This window comes from Tubulanus polymorphus, chromosome 7, assembly GCF_964204645.1.
Source record: "Tubulanus polymorphus chromosome 7, tnTubPoly1.2, whole genome shotgun sequence".
NCBI lineage: Eukaryota > Metazoa > Nemertea > Palaeonemertea > Tubulaniformes > Tubulanidae > Tubulanus > Tubulanus polymorphus.
The window spans coordinates 19924561-19938623 of NC_134031.1; the positions used below are offsets into that span (position 1 = coordinate 19924561).

The window sequence follows — 14063 nt, forward strand, 5'->3', positions numbered from 1 at the left end:
CTTACCCAAGATATATGTAGGAAGGCCAAATGCTATAAAAATGCACGAATGAATAATAATTGTCAAAAAGAATTTAGCAATATTCATAGTTGAGAAAATCGTTTCAAGTAGTGAAAGCAATACATAAATTTATGTGGTAAGTAGCTATAATTTATATTTTGATATTGATTGGATGCCAATTTCGAGTAGTAATAAAAGCTAATGTTAAGTAGAAAAAACGTTAAGTAAAGGTCTGACACGCATCAATGTGCCCGCTGTGGCATGCGAGTAATGAGTTGGCTCACAAATTGGGCAAAATCATATCTACTCGTTTTTTTTATGGAACCCTGCGTCCATCAAAACAACAAAAGCTTGTAATCAGTCCAAATGAAAGCTACTAAGTTGGTCACAGTGTTGAAAGACTTCGTGCAATGAACGACTCGGAACCGTCTGCCCTTACCCGGCCTGAAGTACAGAATACTGCGCTATGCAATGATCAAACGTTATAAACTCGTACACGGAAAAGTCAGACAAAAACTGTTGTTTAAATTTGATGAAAGTCGATGGAATTCCTGCAGACACCTCTTAAACTTACCATACTCCGTTATAACAGATTACATTTCAGAATCAACTAATTCAAATATTATTCATTTATCTTTAAATCAAAGCAGGAAAATTGTTGTTATTGATCAGCGATTTTGGGTGATTGGTGACGGTATCGGAGATAACTTTCGACTGGTTATCATATTGCCGACAACGCATATAAATAGACGATGTGTTATTTTACAAGGCGTCAATAAACTTTCAAGTAGGCAATTGATACCTTATTTCTTCTTTCTGTTGGCTAAAAAGTTGACCCAGCCTGCGGCCTATCTACCTCGTACATTACTTTTTTCTTAAAATTCATGATCAAGCTTACAATAGCCGAACCGGCAACTATAGAAATGAACTGATCGCAAATTTTATTGCGATAACAAAATTACCCGGCCGATTAGTAGACACAAGATATAATTTTTAGCCGGTTTTCTCATTCTCGCTCTAGATAGAGTATAGAAAATTCTAACATGTACAGAGAAACCTAGTCAGTAACCTGTCAGTGGTTTAGTTTCACGATCGGATATTTTCACAAACCACGTTGGTATAAGCCCATCCGAGGCTTACCACCAACGATTAGGTAACTAACTAAGAGAAAACCCTATACGTAACGATTGCGTGAAATTATGTGGCGCACGCCAAAATGCTTTAGTACAAGAACGGTCCAAAGTGGACCTATGGTCAATAAAAAGATTGTGCATGGGCGGTCCATGAAAGAAGATTATCTGCTAGAGACTTGACCGCCTTACGATTACGATTCATGAGATGCGTCATCTCTAAAAATATCATTGCTAAGCGATATGGATTGATTTAATCTCACGCAAACTGACGAATTACTTTATTTCTAAATTTTGCAAAATAGCCTTCGCTGCATCTGAAAAGAAAATCTATATTTTCTACACTCGTTTTTCAAATACACGCACCGAATAACTCGCGCCGAATTACTTTATTTTTATGAATTTGCAATAGCCTTCGCTGCATCTGAAAAGAAAATCTATAATACATTTCACAACTTGTTTTCAAAACATCCACTCGCACCGTTATATATTAGCGCATTCATTCGATGTAAAAATATCGGGGGTATTATTAGGAGATACGCGTGTGAAAATTAGTGCTAATAGAATTTCATTTAGAGTACAACAGTCCGAGTGGAATGAAATAATGAATGTCACACAACGTAAAGTGTACGTGTCGTTTATAGAGAAATGGATCACGTCGGGGTTCGTTATGCCGCCGATTCTCATAGTGGGACTCATTTTCAACGCGATGGTCATCGTTGTGTTCCAGAAAATGAAAACTAGAAACCGCTGCATCGAGTTACTGAAATGCCTCGCAGTCGTCGACATTATGTATTTGTTGGCGAAAATTGTGCGGGACCCGGTACGGTATTATATCCACTACGCGCGGTATGGAGACAGGATCACGGAATTTCCACCTTTCCGAATATCCCCGTTTATCTATATATGGGTGGCTATGTTTACCAGCGGATTTCTGATGTTTCGTAACTATCTCGTTGTTATAATTCAATGTGAAAGATTGGTTACTATACTTTTTCCGCTGCACGTAAAACGTAGCTTAAAGTTGGTCGTCGCCATTTTGGGTGTAATTTCAATCGCGTTTGGTTCGTATTACCCGATCACTATGAAGGTCATAGCGCAATATGAATTTCGATATTTTCGCGGGCTTCATTACGAGGCGGTTTTTGTTGGAAAGTATTCAAAAATTCGTAAAATCATCAACCGATACGTCGAACCAATCGCGCGCATTCTTGTTCCAAACGTCTTAGTTTTCACGGCAAACATAGCTCTCATTATTATCTTATTTAGAAAGATGGAGCAACGGAAATCTCTGTCGGCAACCAAGACCGGGACATCTCAAAATCAGACGAAGGCCACTAAAATGGTGCTTTCGATGAGTATCATTTTCACGATTCTCGAATTTCCAGCTTTAGTCGGTAAAGTTGGCGGAAAACATCGACCTTACAAACGACCATTTAACACCGCTTATCAGTTAACAGCCATTATCAATTCCTGTGTAAATTTTATTCTCTATGCAGTTGTGAACAAAGATTTCAGAAACGTTTTGTTTCGCATATTGAAAATCCAGGCAAACTAGTTTTGTTGCTTCAGAGGCAAAGAATCACTAGAGACCATTTTTAGGCAGGCCTATTCTGAAATAACGAACGGGTTTATCCCAAATAATGATAATCAGTTTATCATCAATCTCCTCAAAGCGAATCTTTGAGGAACTAAACGCCCGGTGTTTGAAAATGCACGGCCCCTGGGCGGTCCGGCTCCGCAGGGCGATGTCAATGATCTAAGTTCTATCTCCAAAAATCTTAATTCATTGAGGCCAGGTATGAAAAGAATACCGCAATTACCCATTACTGGAACTCACAAAAATGGCGAGGAGCATGGCGGTATTCACAGTTGTCAGTTTCGCGGCGATTATAGTCTACAGTGCCCGAATCCACTTACCGCAAATCACGCGTACCGTGACTTTCAAAACGATAACCTTCGATTATGGTTTTCTCAAGGTTGCGTGGACCCGGAAATAATCACTGTAAGGCCAAAACAAAATAAATTCACAAACCATATTTTTATCGAACGCGGATTCAGTTCGTTAACGGGTGAGAAAATTTATAACCTTTTATTGTAACAAGTGAGCGTGAGCCGTTTTGTTCCCTGCCTGGCCCTGGTGATGACATCACCATCTGTATCCCTCTGCTCTGCCTCTCTGTCTGGTGCGCGCGCGCGGAACTGCGAAGGTTTATCTGACACGATGATGTATACGGGTTCCCCTGGCCTATAAACAGTGATAAACCCTACAGCCGTTGTTTGGGATGAATGAGAGACTAGAACCTGAAGGAAGTGACACACACAACTTTTCTTAGACAGGCATTTGAATTATATATGATGAACATCCATTCAGACCATTGAGTTCTAATGTTCAGACGTAAATGAATGCTGAAAAAATGGCATAATAACGTTGAAAATCCACTAGCTAGACCCTATAAAAAAACAGATCTCATCCTTTGATGAATAGCCTGATATTCTTCATCATCTGCCATGTATTGAATTACCTCAGATCCAAAATAAGTTATCGTACCAACAGGCTGAGCTTAACTTTTTGACTTTCTTTTTTTCGAAGGGTAGACTGAAATCTAGACTGAATTGCAGTTGGTATTGTCTGGATCCAACACTTGATCGGGACGAAAATAGAAATATAAATAAACTAAAATTATTTTGTTACTATTAATACTATTAAATACTATTGAGCTTTCTTCATTAATATCTTGAATATAAATGAAGAAAGTTTGTGTCTATTTCATACCGATGTTCACTGATTACAATTTGTAGGAGTGTGCTATATAAGAGAATCGATGATTTTTATTTTCTCATGTAGATAATGGCTGGTTTGGAAGCGGTTGGAATACCGGGAAGCGATGCTCTGAGCGAAGCACTCACGAGTTGTACCGACCCTCTCGCCGCTATCGAAGAATTTCAACTGCAAAACGGAATTCTGCTGCCATCGCTGCGTCCGGCGCTGCCTTTCCTCGATCTACACGGCGTCAACCGACTCGAATTCCATAATTCCGTCATGGAGGAACTCCGCGAGAGTCTTCTAACGAAGATCGGCGATCTGGCGAACAGCGCCGATATTCCCGACAAGCATAAACGCCTGAACGATCTGCTGCAGAAATGTTTCCCGGTCGTGAAAAACAAACTGTTGCAGCCGGTCGTGATGGGTCTGTTGAAACACATCACGAATATTCGCGACGATTATTTAACTCAAATACTCGAAGACAAAGATCTGTATAACGAATGCGCGGTCGAAGTTAAGCGTCAAATTTGGCAAGACAACAAAGAGCTGTTCGGCGAGGAAATTCAACCGTTGTTTCAACAGTATATCGTCGAGAAAGAGAAACTCCTGCTCAATCACGAGTTGACGCAGCATTCGTTTTATTCGCAGGCGCCGAAAAATCGTCGCCAACACGAAATCGTTCAGAAACTCGTGACGATGGTCGGCAAAAATACGCGCATTTACGAAATGCTTTTGATCTGCTTGAAAAATCTCTACCTGCGCAGTCGTAATCATCACTACTGCACGCTGCGAACGGAGGTCCTGATGGCGCTTCACGACCTCGAGATTCACGAAGTGTGCAACGTCGATCCGTGTCATAAATTCGCGTGGTGTTTAGACGCTTGTATTCGCGAGAAATACGTCGACTCGAAACGAGCGAGAGAACTTCAGGGTTTCCTCGACTGCATCAAACGCGGCCAGGAACACGTTCTCGGGTAAAAGCAGCTAATTGGTTTCTTATGGGATCTCTAAGCTTCGCAGTGTGGCCGCTGACCTGATTGAGACCTATTGACAAATTGTTCCAAAACCTGGAAAACTCTGGGAATTCAGATAATGCTATTGACCACTCGTTTCTTAATCAATACATCATTCATGAAGAATGAATTTATTGTAAAATTTTGAACCAAGAAATTTCTCCTATCACCTGAAGATTCACTCAGGAATTTTGTAATCAAACATGTAAAACTCAGTGAATTTGTAAAATAGGAGGAAGGTGGCCACCCTGTGCTTGTCTCTTAAAATCGAATTTCTGGTCCTGGTGAGCTGGTCTTTTGCTAAAACATGAATAAATTTGTTATTTTCAGACAGCTTTCTCTGATACTGTGTGACCCGTATGCTATGCATACACTAGGAATGTCCATTATGAAAGCTCTACAACATTCAGTCAACACCGAGGCCTTACCCAGGGTAAGTTCACACCTGCTCCGGAGAATGAGTGTAATTAACAAGAATAGCATGTTCAAAACAGAATTGAATCAAGCGTATTATTATTTTTAGGATAACGGGGAGTTGATTGTACTGTTGCGATTGCTTTGCCTCGGTATTCAAGCTTGGGATCTCGTGGATGGTGCTGTATATAGAGAACCAAAACTGGTACGTATTCGATACCATAGACTCCTAACACGAACCAATGGGGACAAGTGATTTTTGTTGAGTCTGGAGATTATATGAGTTAAACGATGAAATTCAATTCACATTCCGTTGCAAAGATTCTTGTTCGAGTTATTAGAGATGAATTGACTTGAAAGCATCAACTTAAGAGGAATCTACTGTAGTTTCAATCATAAATCAAATCTAAATACTATTTCTCATAGATTTCAGTTCTAAACTAGTCTTTGGACTTCAGACAGTTACATCAATCAGGGTCCTTTAAACCTCCTTTAAAAAACCCCTTTAAAACTGCTGCAATTTTGAGAAATAGGCAACTAGAAATTTTTGTCTAGTTTGTAGTAGACTAGCTCTAAATCAATACAGTCGGGACCTCAATTTCTTTTACCCAATTAAGCGGTTTACCAAATTAATGGTTTACCGAGATAAACAATATCGATTTAGGAGGTGTCTATTGTTTGTATGAATTCTACATTAATGAACTGTTTAATTTTAGGAGCCGCCGTTGATGATTAAATTCCTGCCCGGTCTCATGTCTCTGATGGTCGACGAATCAATTCTGGCGACGATCGCTAAATTCGGTCCCGACGAACCGGTGCCGTTGTTGACGTCGGTGCCCGATTTCTTCGTGTCGTACATGTTGCACTGTCCGATCGCGAGCCTCGTCGCGATGCAGTACACGTTGCAGACGGCGCGACAGAGGAACCGCGCGGCGCTCAGTCGTACCCTGCCGTGTTTATTGAAATGTGAAAACGAACGTTCTCTCGAGGACACGTTTCTGCACACGCTCGTCTCGTATCTCATATTCATGAGCGATGATTTCAGCCACGAAGAATTCTGTATAACGGTATTCGACGACTTTTTCATGGTAAGATTTTAGAATTCGCGGTTCAAAGCGTCTCTTCCATCTTTATCAGAATTATATGTACATACCAGCAGGGTTCATAGCTAGTATCCAAAGTGTTTAATTTTGAAGAAATTTACTTAGGACCTTAAAAAGTGCTTACTTTTTACAAAAATTACTGAAAGTGCTAACAAAGTGCTTACTTTTCACTTTTGGTATCCCAAATTATTTGTTTCGACAACTACCTGTTATAGATGAGGACCGCGGTTTTAAATGATAAAAAAGTGTCACTTGTGCCTTTTAGCCAAGTGCTTACTTTTACTATTGCAAAATGGTTAAAAACGCTTATTTTTTTGCCTCAGCCTTACCTGTTTGCTACTTAATAAACTGGCCCGAAAGAAAAGTAAAATGTCATTGATTTTCAAAATGAAAACGAATTGGTTTTGTTTTTTGCAGCCGTCAATATCGAAAGAGAACGTGATGCGTCACTTACTGCGATTGCTGTATCACGTGCATCATAAAATGCCTGGTAAACGATTGGATAATCTGATGACTATCATCGAACCAGGAACCGAGGTAAATTTCATTATTCGAGCGTCAAAATATTCTGTTTCCTTCATTCAGATGTTGCAAAAACACATTCATCAATTTTCTAATGTATTTTCAGCACAGTGAAGCCGTCCATGAGACGTATAAAGTTGTGAACGATAAAATTCAATCTTATCAACCGAGTCCTACGCCTCAACCTGAACAACAGTTAGATTCACCGCTGATGAGTGTACCAGCTCCAACTCCTCGTCCGGTATAAACGTGCTCCAACTCCAAACATGAACCTTCACTCACTCAGAAATATGAAGTTAATTTTTCATTTCATGTCACGAAATGAGGATAGAATTAATCTGTCTTTATATCGTTTTCTGATGTATCGTTTTACTTAGCTGATGGCATTTCTAAAATCGGGATTTTTAAATTGCATCAATAGTTTGAAAGTGTATACATAGGTAAACATAAAGAATTTTGCTAAAATTAAATTTTATTTTTGTGCATTTATTAGTTCAAATAATTGGCTTTATCTGTGAATAAAGTGTATGTATTATTGTAAAGTAAATATTCGTGTTATCAAAGTATCTACTCGACTTCCTGGTGTCATTATTAGTTATTCTTCCCTCGTGGTTTAGATGCAGCGAACTCTAGTTTCTTTTTGGCGAAGAATTCCTCTTCAGTCGGAGCGGGCGGATAACTCGGAACCACTAGTGACGGCACTGGAAAAAGGAAGTAGGATTTCTGAGTTTGGTTGAAAATTCCACCATAACAGCCAATCGACGATGAAATGACAATTTTGTTTAGATTGCCCTCTTACCGATGCCCCGGGCAGCTATGAAATCTGGGGTGTGGCCGAATCGGGTTGTTTTCTGTTTGCCTTTCCATCGACGGAAAACCTCGTATTGCGGGTAGCAGTACGATCGTCGAGAAATCGAATCCATCGCATATTCAATCTCGGGGGGAATACCTTATACAGAAAACAATTGAAATTATTGAAATTAGATTGTACCGGGTCCAGGGTAAACTGAAACAATTATTTCAAAACACAAAATCATAAAGAATTCTACAATAAAATTCTTGCAGATATTGGTTCATTCCTACCTTTGGGCGCATGTGCGTTCAATAGCCTTTCGATGGGACCGGATGAAAAATTTACTCTGCCTAAATGTTCAATCATTAGCGGGAAAGTAGTTTTGGTCGTGATCGGCGAGGGTTGCCATATATCAAACGCCTGATGAGTAGAAATGAGGAAATTACAATCACGCCCTCATAGCTAAGGTACATGCAGTAATCCAGAGAAAATGGCTCTCAAACATTTTGATACCGTATTGTCTTTGTTGTACGGACTCTGTCTGACCAGACCCTTGGGATGAGGATTGATACGCCTGGTCGGTGATAGGATCCTCGGCAGGCGGGTTATGGTTTCAGTTTTATTCGTAAAGTCTCGTAATGTAGTTGTTCGAGCCCGATGGAATTTCTTGGTGTAAACGTTGGCCATCTTTCCATGTTCCCCACCATCCGGTCGACGACGACCGTTCCCAAGCGACGGCCGTTACCATGAGAAGATGTATCACAAAGGAATTTCAACTTCCATATTTACTATTTTGATACAAGAAAGGTCAAGTAGCTTTTGAACTACCAAGCTTGTAAGAAAATTATGTAGGCCTATTCTCCATTTGGAAATGTCCACAGGGGTTGCTTACCAAATTCAATTGGAATGTGATTACCATGGCCATTTCAAGAAAGAACAAATTTTTTCGAAAATATTTTGTCATTTTGTAGAATGTCATCATTACGAAAATATCTGGACTCAAAAATGAATACTTCACCGGAGAAATGCAGTAAATTCTTGTTGATCAGATGTTAATATTCTTTTCTGTTTGTTAACAATTTTCGACGTGTGTGCCACTTGAAAAGAATATGCTCACAGATTCGAAAGGTTTTCGCAATTTTGGCTATTGTGACAAAAAGGACATGAACTGAAACGACTAATTTCATATTATATTCAGAAGTGATGATTTCTGAGAGATTCTGACTTTGTATCACTTTAAGTCTTTCATTATCCTCTAAGCGATCTTCATTCAACATTTGCATCTTTAACGAATAGATTGATTAAAGCGCAAGACATCGTTTTTTTAGATAGAATTTCGCTTTTTAATTCGAATATTAATTCATAATTACAAAGAACAAATAAAGGATAAAATCAATGAATATATTATTGAATAAAAGTCGATCGAAGCCATTAGTTCATCATACATTTGATTGTAGTTAGGCTGATTTGATTTGAGATCTTAGCAAGAGATTTATTAAAATCTTTACTCATTTACATTCTTATTGAATCGTCTGCCAACCCTTGAAGCACCGACTACACCTGCTATTTTCGAGTCCCTGATTTCCCCTAAAAATGGCAAATATCTTGAGTAGAATATAGAGCAAGATAATATCTGTAGACATGAACCCGAAATGAATAAGTAATCGACTCTCTAAAGGAAAATTTAAAAAGACTGCAGAAAATTAATCATATTTCGTGCATGACATTAAAAAAGTAACTTTATCCGTGGCATTGTGAAAACCCGTAACGATCCAACACCTATTTTCCAAATGAAGCGATCAATGCAGATGCCACATCGGACCAGATATCTCAGGTTTACGCTTTGGTTTTATGCAAGGTGTAGTTTTTGAGATGATATCCAAGCTTATGCTGCGTTCGACAGGATTTTCTTTCGCGGAGAACAAGATACCGTATGTCAGACCATTCAGCACTGTCTTGTAGGTTCTTCGAAAATTTTTGTTCATCAACGGGTACATGACGTGATTGACACAAGCGTTCGAGATCGCCATCCAACCGACTGTTCGTTTAGTGGCGAACGTGCCAGTTTTGTCCATCACCAGTAACCAAATCACCCATGGCATGAATAAAATCGCGAATAAAATTGCCGACGCGAACATCATTCTAATAGCTCGCCATTCCCTCAAAGAAAGCAGACGCTTATTGCAAATGGTATCGCGACGATGGATTCGCATGCGAACCCGTTTCATTTTGTAACAGATCAGAGAATACACGGAAAACGCCAGCGATATCGGTAGAAATGTTCCGAACAAGAGGGAGACGATCTTTGATTTATCATTTTCTTTAGTGACGAAACACGTCATTAAGTATGAACAATGGCCGAACTTAATTGTACTAGTAGCGTAAAGGCTACCGAGATACACAAACCAAAATAACCATGTGGCAATGATCGCGATCAATATGAAACAGCGGTTGAAATATCTTCTGTAAAAACCAGGACGACATATTCTAAAATATCTATCGATTGCAATCATCATCACGGCGGAACCGCTCTCACCGAGTGTCGCGTAAAGAATCGTCCCAAGAAATATGCAGACGTTGTCATCGTACGGTGTATTATTTCTGATTATTGAAATGAAAATAGTTGGGATAATCACTATCGTAATCGACATATCAGTTACGGCTACATTGGCCAAAAGAACGCCGGTTTGATCGCGAAGTCTTTCATCGACTTTTATCGCCCCGAAAACCAACACACCGCCCAGTGTTCCTATTATGAATAAAAATGCGCAGAATATTCCAAATATCATTCGAGCTGCGTCCGAATCTTCACCGGTTGTTGAACAATTATTTACCATGTTGTGCTGTGTTGTCGATGGCAATAGATGATGCAAAATTTCGATGATCGGACGGCTCGATTCGAAAGACCTTGTGTGCGGCGAGTGACTGAAAATGTTTGTGCTCGACGATCGACAAAAAAACAATAAAGAAACACAAAAAAATGATCAAGGAAGTATGACTAACCAAGTATTAGACTATGGAACGAGGAAGCATTGAACACCATCAGTAATTATATTTTGTGGTATTTCCTTGAATGCCCACGACAAAGTACAAAGTAAGGGCTTCATTTTCTCGTATTCATTGTGTTAGTTTAATACGGAAACTCCCTCATAGCCGTTGGAATATCTATAATTCATATATTTCATAAAAATCCTATCGTTCCCTCATTGGCGGTCTCTCGGCTGCGAAAGGTTGAAAGCCTGTTTTGGGCGATGGCTATAGTGACATCGCTTATCTCGTAATACTTCGACAGCTCAACAAATCGGTCATACATTAGCACCAACAACAGTCTATGGGTCCGATGTGAAGTGTAAAGCTGTAATGCGGTTGAAAAAATTGACATTATCATTCTTTTAGTCTATTTCTCACACCTGATGATGATCTCTGGGGTGAGATCGAAACGTCGTGTATTTTATATATTTTAGATTGTTCGACTAAATAAATTCTTGGTTTGAAAATTCTTTTAATCTTATTGGCATTATCATGTTTTTTTTCGATATTGTTCAAGCCTGTCCTTGCACCAGTTGGTGGGGAACATTGGGTTGGAAAAAGGAAGTAGATTGCAAGATGTTAGAAAACCACTGGGAGGCAAAAACATTAGTAAGAGTTGTGACGAATAAAAAATTTCAAAATCAATCATACAACAATATCTAGGTATATACTCGATGAATTATAATGTAAGTTCCTTAAACACGTGGACTATATTCAAAAACAGTCCAACCACTTAAAATATTCAACTTAAATGCTCGAATTTCTTGTTTTTACTATAGGATTTAGAAGAGGTGGTCTGTGCCCTTTCCTGCGTTGATGTATCAATATTTTTGATTTTAATTGGATTGAACTTTTTGATACAGCCGTTGCACAACAAATTCTCTAGCGAGTGAATCGTTACAGTCGATATTAAACAAATTATTTCATCAATTGATACTACAGCCGCTACGAAACAAATTATTCCCGCGGCGGTTTAAATCATTTCCTGGTTTCGAAACCCGGTTTCGAAATCTCGAAATCACCCATCGCATTCCGCTGATTCAATAGTTGTGGATTAATTGGGGTACACTTTCAGCAGGCAATCTATCACCAATGGTTACCAACCCTTCCTGGTAGAAATTTATGTTAACGGCGCTATCTGGTAAAACTAGGTCCATCCTATCTGCCAATCTGGTTGGTGGTAAGTAGTAGGGTAGTAGTACTAGTAAGCAAGTAGTAGGATAAAAGAAAGTTAATTCTTCAGTAATGGAACGCCACTCGTCAGACAGGTTCTAATCTAAAAACCTGTAAGCTTAGCAGTCTGGGTTGATACAGTACTGCTGGCCTGGGGGTGTATCAATCATTGCATGCTATTAAACACTATTCTTTATCGTAAATTTATCATTTGAAATTGTTTACTGTAGTAGCCTAGTCCTAGTAGAACAGAATGTAAGGCTGGCTTCAAAGACTTCATTTACTACAATTCAAAGAAACCAGTGGAAGAACCTCTGCAGCCTTTAGAATTCCCTTTTATGTCTATCTACAATAGGGAATAATTAGTTAATTAATGGATTGTGCTTATTCATTAGAATTCATCAGTATTTATTATGGAAACGAGAAGAATAGGCTATGACATGTTCATCCCGCACCCCCATCCCTGCTGCAATACGGCATTCATGAAAATATGTCTGTTTTATGATCGTCTGACTGAAGAGACACGATACACAGTATTGTAGTAGTGCGTATTGAAATGCACTCGATCGGTCGTTGTTCATGATTGTCTCAGATTGTGTTATATATATATATATGAATGTAGTAGTGGCATGTGGTTTGTGACTGGTATATAGTCTTTAAGTGTGCCACTGTTCACGCATGTACTGTGTATATATTCTACATTCGTTCTCTCAAGACGCGTTACTGTTCTGGATTATGATTAAGATTAACAGGGATTAAGTCGGATTCATATATAGTCGGAATCTAGCCTTAGACACTCAAAACTGAAAGTAAGTGATTTTTTCATTGCACGCTCAATGAATTATTTTTTATCCGAGTCCGGGTAGTTTTTATTACTTCTTAAGATTATTAAGTAAATCACAATGTTTTACTCATAGGTACTTTTCTCTAAGCTGTTCTAGACTTAAATATGTATGTAGGGCTTTGCTAAGTAATTTTTCTTGAAATTACAAAATTTAGATTATGTTTACTGTATGTAAGGTGAAGGTTTTTCCAAAAATATATTCCATATTTTCACCATAATGATACCAAAAAAAGATGAATTAGGTTTTAGGAAAAAAAAGCTATATTAACTATATAGAAAGAAAAGCTATTAAGGGATTTGAGCCATCTTCGAAAACTTTTTTGAACATTTTGAACATACAACTTTGTAAGTTAATCAAAATCGTAATTATTTATGAGGTTTTATTTTTCAACTGGATTTGATGGTCACTTGTCTGTGTTTGTTTGGAATGATCATTCGACTTCATCATTCAATTTCAAATCGTTACTCCAAGGCGTATGGAAAAAAACTGAAATAGCTAGCTCTATATGATCGTGGAATTCAAAGTTAAGACAAATAATATTCATAAATTGATCGACATCATAAAATTGAATTCATAATGAAATTCTTTACAATCAGTTTCAGACGAGGTGTGATAATCGTGTGTATAGTTCTTAACAAGAACTAATTACTGTTTTATTGCCTTCTTTATTCAGTCATTGAAAAGCTGCGATGCTTTTATATTTTTCTAATGTATCGAACGAAAATACCTCAGTAATTTTGTTACAATACACGACGACATTGGTCGAATTATTTATTAACGTTCACTCGTATTTTTATTGCTAAAAGAGAAACGTGATACGTCTCCTCTCGACCTCTTCGGAATTTCTACCATTTTTGAATGATAGATCTTCGCTTGTATCCGATTCAATAGATAGATATTTATTTGTGCGAAAAAACTGACTGCGCTGACAAAAGATTTCACCATATTTTGGAAAGTTTCGGAACATCGGAGAAGCTATGGAAATTTGTTTATTTTATTTATGCCTATGAAAAATCAGAAAATAGTCTCAAAATAATATTTTCCTTCTATTTAGAATTTTACCTAGATGTCTTACTACACATGTCATTTTGATAACAAACTTGGCGAATGGTATCGATATTTGGCACTTATTTACTTCGAATGAGTCTACATTGCCTGAAGTGTTAGAAGTAACGATCTTATAGAGATTTAACAGTGGGTAATTAACAATTAGAAATATCTATAACGATCTGAATGATTTGAAGGCCTAGAATACATTGATTTCTGCATTAAC

At 38.3% G+C, this 14063-nt stretch overlaps 4 protein-coding genes across 6 annotated transcripts in view; 2 read left to right on the forward strand and 2 right to left on the reverse strand.

The window, feature by feature from the left end:
• Positions 1 to 3120: 3120 nt before the first annotated feature.
• On the forward strand, positions 3121 to 7466 carry LOC141908855 (negative elongation factor B-like). 2 transcript variants are annotated; one of them, XM_074799087.1, is made up of 8 exons: positions 3149 to 3202; positions 3724 to 3751; positions 3979 to 4871; positions 5241 to 5343; positions 5434 to 5529; positions 6041 to 6412; positions 6845 to 6964; positions 7056 to 7466. In XM_074799087.1, exons 3-8 carry the CDS (start codon positions 3982 to 3984, stop codon positions 7194 to 7196), a joined length of 1722 nt encoding a protein of 573 aa, XP_074655188.1. In that variant the 5' UTR covers positions 3149 to 3202; positions 3724 to 3751; positions 3979 to 3981; the 3' UTR covers positions 7197 to 7466. The 2 variants fall into 2 exon arrangements, with proteins under 2 accessions (XP_074655187.1, XP_074655188.1); XM_074799086.1 differs by lacking the exon at positions 3724 to 3751 and having other exon boundaries at positions 3121 to 3202.
• A 397-nt stretch (positions 7467 to 7863) lies between these two features.
• LOC141909262 (uncharacterized) lies at positions 7864 to 8429 on the reverse strand (the record flags this gene model as incomplete). Its single annotated transcript, XM_074799651.1, has 3 exons — positions 8256 to 8429; positions 8033 to 8162; positions 7864 to 7898 (listed from the first exon to the last, which is right to left on the reverse strand). Coding segments are annotated over exons 1-3 (339 nt in total), but the record flags the coding sequence as incomplete, so codon positions are not given.
• A 1112-nt stretch (positions 8430 to 9541) lies between these two features.
• On the reverse strand, positions 9542 to 10084 carry LOC141909263 (melatonin receptor type 1A-like). The gene has a single exon (XM_074799653.1). It carries the CDS (start codon positions 10082 to 10084, stop codon positions 9542 to 9544), a length of 543 nt encoding a protein of 180 aa, XP_074655754.1.
• A 2509-nt stretch (positions 10085 to 12593) lies between these two features.
• The window catches only part of LOC141908875 (uncharacterized), a 76138-nt gene continuing 74668 nt past the window's right edge, over positions 12594 to 14063 (forward strand). For both annotated transcript variants that reach the window (XM_074799133.1, XM_074799134.1), the window contains exon 1: positions 12594 to 12754. The gene's annotated coding sequence lies outside the window, so the exon portion shown is untranslated. The remainder of the gene's footprint in view (positions 12755 to 14063) is intronic.